Consider the following 9,109-nt stretch of genomic DNA (forward strand, 5'->3'; position numbering starts at 1 on the left):
TATTTATCAGGAACCCTGGGGCATATTGAATGTCGAAGTTTATACTTCTGACTCAATTATGACAGGGCTCTACACTGGGTTCTGCAACTCTCTTGACCTTGTCCTCATGGATACAAAGTGGCTGCTTCTGCACCTAGATCACATCTCCATACCAGCATTCAATCAGGATGACAAGGATGAGGTAAAATTATTATTTTCACAAAGTGCTGTCATTTTATCAGGCAAGTAAAATTTTATTAGGAATCCATGTTATTTCCATTTATGTATTTGATAAGAACTCATTCTATCTGGCAAACTCTAGCAGCAGGAAATATTAGGAAAACAAATATCTTGAAAGAGAAAAATTTTTTCCTGATTCATTTTGACTAGTTATTATTTATCCCAAGACACTGTCGACACCATGACTCTTAAAAATTCAATGTTCTCTTACTAAGGAAGAAAGTATAGAATGGTTTTTGTATCAGTAATCGATAGTCTGTCATAATCTCTTTTCTGAGATAATTGATTAAATCATGAGCATATTAGATTAGATGATTCAGGCAATTGCTTTCTGCCAAAGACTGGTGGTGGTAGAAAATGTATGAGAAAGCTGCAATAAGCATTTTGGACAGCAAAAGACAGTTGAAATGTTAAACATATCCGGTGAATATTTTTAGATAAATTTAGGGTCTGTTCCTACAGATACTAAATATTTTAGTCTTTGAATGTTATATAGTCTCTCTCTCATCTACTAACTCTGACTTTGCAATTAATACCCAGCAATGGGCAATAGATAAATAAAAGGGCATGGCTCTGTTTCCATAAAACTTTATTATAAAGACATGATTGGCTGAATTTGGCTTATAGGCTATAGTTTGACAATCCATGGTATAAGACAGACCAGTTTGTGATAAAACAAAATGGACAAAATTGTGTCTGTGTGTGTGTCCGTCTGTATGCAAAATCAATGGACTGAGAGGATTCCAATTCACTTTAAATATTTTCAAATTCAATCATGTTGAAGTTATACTAAATTTTTGTTATGTTTGATCCAATACTTGCATGAGGGTATGACTTAGTGAGTTTAAACAGTAACATCAGTATTATTTCCCACTCCCCAAGTGTCTGCTCAGGCTGCCACAACAGAATGAGTGTATGACTTAACAGAAACTTATTTCTCACAGCTCTGGAGGCTGGAAGTACAAGACCAGCGTAATCGCGTGGTTTCTGGTGACAGCTGTCTGATTTGCAAATGACCACCTTCTTACTGTGTGTTCAAATGGCATGGCAGAGAGGGAGAGAGAGGAAGAAAGAGCATGCTCTCTGGTGTCTTTTCTTGTAAGGATGATCAGACAAAGGCTCCTTCCTCAGGGCCAGCCTCATCTAACCCTAATTACATCTCAAAGGCCCCTGTAGTGTGAAGGGTCCCAATCAGATTACTAAAGGGTTTATTTCTGCTGCCCAAACCCTGAAGGCCAGGCCATGAGCCAAGGCCATGTTGCCCAGCCAGAGAGCGGGTGTCCCTGAGAATCCAAACATCCCAGACAGTATCTGAGAACCTACCAAGAAAAAGTCTCATCACTTAAACAAAGTAAGCAAAGAGCCAGATAATTAGCTTAAAAGTAGTTTAAAAATAATAAGCGGTGCAGATCTCTAAAGCTGTCCTGCTGTCGTCCCGGAGTGCCTCCCATGTAAATCCTAATAAACTCATCAACTCGCCAAGCTGGACTTCTCCACGTCATTTCTTGATCACTTGGCTCACTCCCAGTTTGGGGGAAGGTATTTCTATATGATTCCAGGTTTTTCTCCTTACAGCCCCATCTTCAAATACTATCACCTTGGAAGACAGTGCTTCAACATATGCTTTGGAGGGTACATGAACGTTCAGTTGATAGCATTCTGCCCCCCGGACCCCAAAATTCACGCCCTTCTTGCATGCAAAATCCATGCTTTCCAACCTCCCAAAACAACCCTTATTTGTTTGAGGACCAAAACTGCCTTTGTAGAACTAGCAAATTAGCCACAAGATTAGAAATTATGACTCAGGAGTTATGTAGCCAGAGGTCACAAGGCTCGTAACTTCCCCCAACTGCTTCTATAGATAGCATCACTATTGTAAAACCTAACATTGGTGTTCAAAGCCCTTCATTCTGTTGGACCAGCTGGTTCCACCTAGACTGGTAAGCTGGCTCAACGGGTCTTGTGATCTGACCCAGGAACTGACTCAGCCTAAGAGGACACAGCCTCAACCCCCCATGATTTAATCCTTGACCCAATTAATGAGGATGCCCCCTTCTCTAGCCCCCACCCACCAAAATATCATTTAAAAATCCTAGTCTCCAAATTTGGATCACAAGCACAGTGTTCTAGGAGTAAATTCAAGGGAAAGCTGGTTGAGATAGAATGGAGAGTGGGGCGGAGTATAGCACAGAAAGTTGTCACAGCACAACCTTCCTCCTGTCTTGGGACTGAGGTGTGGGGGGGTAGCGAAAACAGCCATATACCCTCCTGAGTCCTGGAGACACCTGACAACAGAACCAGCTTCTAAGGGTTTTTCCTTCTCAGTACGCAGGGCCACTTGATTACTAGACATGCAAGAGAGACCCCCAGTGGCAAAGTGTAGAAGTGAAGTATTTTCCCAAAGCGTGAAGACCACAAAGAAGCGTAAGGGTAGAGGATGGTGGCTTCTAGCCCATTATCTTTATCAAACTAATGCAGGGACAGAAAATCAAATACCACATGTTCTTACTTATAAGTGGGAGCTAAATGATGGGAACAAGTGGACTCAAAGAAGGGAACAACAGACACTGGGACCGGAGGGTGGAGGGTGGGAAGAGGGAGAGGAGCCGAAAAATAGCTATTGGTTACTCGGCTTAGTACCTGGGTGATGAAATAATCTATACAACAACCCTCCATGACAGCAGTTTACCTACATAAAAACCTGCACTTGTTCTCTTGAACCTAAATAAAAGTTTAAAAGAGTAGAGGATGATAATGGTGATGATGGTGATAAATCATGGGTACCACATAGTGAACATACAATGTGCCAGGCATTGCTCTAAGTAATTTCCATATATTAACTCATTAATCTCAACCCTATGGGGCTAATGCTTTTATTATCCCTATATGGAGAAACTGAGGCACAGAGAAGTTAAACAACTTGCCCAAATTTACCCAAAATGAGTGGGTAAGATGGAATTTGAACTCAGGCAATCTGAGGTTAAGAAAACACTACACCAAATTTTCTCTCCAAAACAGAAAATTAAGAAGTCCCCTCAGTCAATTTAAAGTTTGAAACCTCAAAAATCGACGCTTGCTCTGTTCTTTCTCATAAAACAGTTAAGGGGCATATATATTTCAATAGGTAACAGCTGAGGCGAAGTCAGAGCATTCAGAAGTCCTTACAGCAGGCAGAGAAAGACAAACAGCGAGAAGACCAAGTTTGACTAAGATGAGTAAAGAGACAATAGCATTTTCATTTTCTGGAAACTGAACTCAAAGGGCCAGAATCCTAATTTTTAAGAAAAGTGTTAAAGTGCACTAATATGGAAATGTGGAAGATAATTATTGCACAGCTAAACTTGTTCATATCTTAATAAATGCTTATATGGTTTGACTGTGTCCCCACCCAAATCTCATCTTGAATTGTACTGTCATAATTCCCACATTTTGTGGTAGGGACACAGTGGGAGATAATTGAATCATTGGGACGGTTTCCCCCATATTGTCCTACTGGTAGTGAATAAGTCTCACAAGATCTGATGGTTTGATAAGGGGAAACCCGTTTCACTTGGCTCTCATTCTCTTCTCTTGTCTGCTACCATGTGAGACATACCTTTCACCTTCCACCATGATTGTGAGGCTTCCCCAGCCACGTGGAACTGTAAGTCCAATAAACCTCTTTCTTTTGTAAATTGCCCAGTCTTAGGTACATCTTTATCAGCAGCGTGAAAAACGGACTAATACAATGCCCAAAACAATCCGCTAGCTTTAAAATGATGCGAGCTACATATGTGTCTCTGACTAAATTATACAGTCTGTAATTTTTTTATTTTTACCTTTGTAGCCCACAAAAGAAACAAGATTTTTTTGTTTCTTGTTTCTTTGTAGCTTTCTTTTGTGGCACAGAAAATAGATGTTTTAAGTATTTTTCAACAGACATGGACAACGTTATGGTTTACATAGGTGGAGGTTTTGCCTTTGGTCAAATAGAGAGTGGACTGACAGAGGAGAAGAGTTTTTAAAGGGGAACGAGAAAAAAATCATAGAGAAGCAGATGTATCATTTCCATATGGAATCTTCTTCTTACTAGGAAAAATACCTTTCTATACGTAGCTATAAAGAAAAGGTAAAAGGCAAACTTTTCTCTATATCTTGAAAGGAGAAACCAGAGGCCACATTGAGCTTCACAGGAACAGGATGATTTTGAGATAAGCTTGGGGCAGACATTGGGAATAAGATAATAAACTTGGGGCAGATAAAGGTCAAGGTGGGACCAGCAACTCTCTGGGTGTGCAAACACCTCAACGATCCTCTAAATGTTAGCTGCCCTGCACTTTGGACTAGATTTGTCATACTCTCCCTTATACTCTCTTTCTGGTGAGCTCATCCAATCACATGACTTCAATACCATGTATAAAATGTCCCCAATATGTCTACTTCCAAACGTGACATTTTTGCAGCTCCTTGATTCATATTTCCACTTGGGTGTCTAATAAAAATCTGATTTTACATGGTATGCATTCTCCGCTCCTCCACCCCGGGGACCCCTGCAACCATCCCCAGGGAGATAATAACACCATCATCAGTCCAGGTGTTCAGGTCCAAACTTCAGAACCTACATTATGTTCCCCCTCTCCCATTCCTCACCTCCTGTCCATGAGTAAAGTTTGTCTCCTGTTGTGGAAAATCCATCTAGAACTTGTCGACCTCTTTTCATTTCTTCAGCCACCATCACAGCTCAAGCTGCACTAGTCTCCTACCTGAATCAGCTACGCTGGCTCTACCTGCTCTGCACCTTCAACTCTCTGCCACCCCTCTACATTCTTTAAAGCAGACAGTCACTGTCTTGACATTTGGGGGCATTTATTCTACTTTACATTTATTCTACTCTATATTCAATATTACAAATTTCACCTTCAGCTTTGACCTTATGTTTTTCAGTCCTTCTTTTGAGCTGTTTTGTTTTTTTTTTTTTTTTTTAACCAGCTTTAATGAGAGAAATGGTACAATTGAAGGGCAATATGCAGGAAATCACCCCCTATCTGTGGGGAAGGCAGCCTAAGGCTCAGTCCCATTATCCGTGTCACTCAGGGTGAGCTTGCCAAAGAGGTACTCTGCCATACTGTCCACCAGAGCCCCCATCTTGCTTCCCAGAAGCAAGAATTCCTAGTACTTGCATGTTTTAAAAATATGACTTTTCATGTCAAGTTAAAGACTATATTATTTTTATCCCCACCCAATCTCATTCCCTTCCCTTTTTCTCCAGAGGCAACCACTAGGATGAATTCCACACCATGCTTTACACCTTACCGTGCATACGCACCAACAGATACCATGGCCCAAGACTGCACACCCCACCCGACCCCATCCACCCCACCCATCTCACCCCACCCTACCCCACCTCACCCCACCCCATCCCACATGCCCTCAGAGTTTATAAGGGGAAGACTAATGTGTTTTCCAGGGACCCATAGAATACTTTTCCCTCCACCCCCGCAGATCCTGAGCTGCGTGCAGATGGGGCAGAGCTGAGTGGAGAGACTGCTGGATACCTACTTTAAACCTGCATGGAGATGTGCCCTGATTCCTAAAAGGTGCGAGTGTTGCAGACACGCGTCAGCTGGACACCTTTATTGCTTTGAGAACAGGTAAGTTTATTGCCAACAGCGGGAAAACTGAGAGGAGAAAACTGAAGAGAACGTTCTGAAAGGGCAACATGGACGCCCGGCCTGGTGGCCGTACCCGGGGAAGGCACCCCGTGGCTGCGGGGCCCCTCTGGGCTCAAGTGTCTTTCTCGCTGCGGCCCAGGGTGAGCTTGTCAAAGAGGTACTCTGCCAGGCCTGCTGCCGGGGCCCCCATCTTGCGCAGGTTGCTCAGGTAGCCACCCAGCTCTTTGATGGTCTTGGCCTGCTGGTTCAGGAAGTGGTTCTCCAGGAAGTCGCACAGGTGGGGGTCGCCGTTCTGCTTGGCCAGCTGGTGCAGCTCCAGGAGACTCTTGTTGATGTTCTTCTCCAGGTGGAAGGCACACTCCATGGCTTCCAGCCCGCTCTCCCAGCCTTGGCGCTCTGGCTTCCTGATGTCGTGAAGGCAGATGCGGCCACCGCGCAGGTTGTGCAGCCTCATCAGCTCCTGGGCGTGCTCCCTTTTCTCCTGCGACTGGCGCAGGAAGTAGCGGTCAAAGTGCTCCAGGGTCGAGTCGTCCTCCTCAAAGTAGGAGGCCATGGACAGGTACACGTAGGAGGCGTGGAGCTCCAAGGTGATGTGGGTGTTGACGGCGGCCTCACAGCTGGGGTGGTGGTACCGTTGCACCTGCGACAGCGGGTCCAGGGCGGGCAGCGCGGGCGCGGGGAGCAAGAGGGGAAAAGCGGTGGGGTCGCCAGGGGCCCGGAGCGGGTAGCGGTATCGGCATGGGCAGTGGCGGCGGCGGCGGGGGCCTCGGAGCACCACCATGGTGGACGACGGCGGCGGCTGGCGGAGGGCGGGGTCCTCCAAGCCAGGCGGTGGTGTGGTCGGGGGCTCTGCGGAGGGGCCCGAAGTGGGCGGTGGAGACCGTTATCGGGGGAGGCGCGCGCACCGTCGGGTTGGCGTGGGGTGGTGCGGAGCCGCGCGGGCCTTCCGACAGGTGGTGGGGGTGGGGGAGTGCGCTGAGTTCCATGGGTGGCCCGGGGAACTGGGCACTATTAGACCTCTGCGCTACCTCAATTCTGCAGTAACTTTTCTAGTTACCAAGGACTTTCGCCTGTCCCCTGATTGTTCCCCTCTATGACAGCTTGTTCTCATTTTATAAACCTCTTGTCTTTCTTAAACTCTGAGAGTATGTTCTGGTAACGTTTTCTTCTGTTTCCTGTATTATATCCTTTTTTCCCTCCTCCAGAATTAGTTCTATTTGTGCATCTTCCTCACTTTTCCTAAATATCTGGAAAACGTTTGTCCGTTCATGATTGGAATCAAGGACTGGGTTAGCCTTGGTGACGAGCATGGATCTAATGCACAGTGGTGAGTCTGGATGACCAATAGGATTCTCCCACGGACAGGAGGGTGGAGTGTGTCAATTAGGGAGTGGTCATCTCCTTTGGAGATAAAGGTATAGAGCTCCCAGGCAGAGTAGGAACTATTCCAAATGCCCAAAGCATGGTATTTCTCTGGCATTGGAAGACTTTAGTGGATCTGTCTTCTGGGTAGATGTCAGCTTCCCTTTAAATGCTCATCCATGTCTGCTGCACCCTGAAGCTCAATTCTCTCTGCGGGAGAGATGGCTCCACATTATAGCGAATGTGATTTCAGATATGTTTTGAGGATCAAAGCTTAAACACCAAAGACTCCGTTTTTAAAATTTACTTTGAAAAGTCCTATATGTTCATGGTTTTTAGGTACTCAATAACTAATCCTCATGTCTTCCCTGCTGAATTTAAAACCAATTAGTAGACACAGGACTCAGCTCACTGAAGAACAAGCTTAGGTCTGTAGCAAAATGAACTTGCTAGTACTTTTCAAATCTTCCAATTAGAGAAACTCACTGTGGCAGAATGACTTCATCAAAGCTTATTTGTTTTCATCTTGGTCCACAAGTAACCATATTTTTCAAGCTACTCTTGTGATTTCATGGGGTCATGTACTGATTTCTGGCTATTGGAATAAGAAAATAACTGATGTATGGCTAAATAAGGCCTAGTTTATAGTACACACCCTGTGCAATCCATGTCTTGTGTGAAGAGGAGGAACAGACCCTACAATATGACATATCCAATTTGGAGAAGGAGCCTGGAACTTTGGATAACGTGTGGAGAATGTCCCCTCATCATTGTCACCACCAACTTGCACTGGACCTTGATAAAAACAAAAAATAAAAATTTACTTTAAAAGCTAAAGAGATTAGGAACATTTGTTACAGGAGCTAGCCTCTTCTAATTAATCAAATTAGTTAGTCAAAGAAGGTACTGGATAACCACAGGCTGTACCCACAGGGTCCTGTAGGCTTATGGCACTGGAGTGCATTCCAGGATACACACATACGCACACACACACACACACACACACACACACACATATATATATATAAATCCCTCTGCTTTTTTCCTTCTGGAGAGTGAAATTTAAAATCCCTCATTGGCCAGGCATGGCAGCTTACCTCTGTAATCTCAGCACTTTGGGAGGCCAAGGCAGGCAGATTGCTGGAACCCAGGAGTTCAAGTCCATCCTGGGCAACATGATGAAACCCACCTCTACAAAAAAAATTTGAAAAATAGGCATGGTGGCACACACCTGTAGTCCCAGCTACTCAGGAAACTGAGGTGGGAGAATGGCCTGAGCCCAGGAAGTCGAGGCTGCAGTGAGCCGTGATCCCACCACTGCATTCCAGCGTAGGCAACAGGAATGAGAGACTCGGTCTCCAAAAGGAAAAGAAAAATGAAGAATCCCTCATGGACTCTTGAGGATCAAGGGAAAAGGTTTTCCTTCTGTCTCGATGTCCGGAATAAAATCAGGCTCGTCCTTGGGTACCTAACCTTAAGCCAGGAACACAAAGCACAGGGGCAGAGATCACGACTATCTGACCCCAGAACCAGTCAGCTGTGGTGAGGAAGGTGGGACATGTAATGATATAAAGCACTCCTGGAACCACATACCTGGAATCTGTGTTTGGGTGGAGCAGTTCCCCAGAAAAGGGGAATGCTAGTTCCAGGACTGGTAGTGGGAGACTAAGCAGGTGGTACCACAGATAGTACCATTCAGTCTTCCCTACTGAGCCTTGAGGTCTGCAGAGTTAGGAGGTTCCCACGTCTGTCTGTGTCTCCCACACTGCACACCATGCCGGCGCTTAGCACATTTCTTCTCCTTTGGAAAGGAGTATAGTGAGGAAGAAGCAACAAAAATGGGCTAGGAAAGCAAAGGAACAAATTGTTGGAGGTAA

At 44.9% G+C, this 9,109-nt stretch overlaps 1 protein-coding gene across 1 annotated transcript; it reads right to left on the bottom strand.

The window, feature by feature from the left end:
- Positions 1-5,701: 5,701 nt before the first annotated feature.
- LOC139360750 (ferritin heavy polypeptide-like 17) lies at positions 5,702-6,902 on the bottom strand. The gene has a single exon (XM_071088639.1). The coding sequence runs from the start codon at positions 6,649-6,651 to the stop codon at positions 5,983-5,985; it is 669 nt and encodes a 222-aa protein (XP_070944740.1). The 5' UTR covers positions 6,652-6,902; the 3' UTR covers positions 5,702-5,982.
- Between the last annotated feature and the right edge of the window lie 2,207 nt (positions 6,903-9,109).

Source organism: Macaca nemestrina, chromosome X (assembly GCF_043159975.1).
Source record: "Macaca nemestrina isolate mMacNem1 chromosome X, mMacNem.hap1, whole genome shotgun sequence".
Classification (NCBI taxonomy): Eukaryota; Metazoa; Chordata; class Mammalia; order Primates; family Cercopithecidae; genus Macaca; species Macaca nemestrina.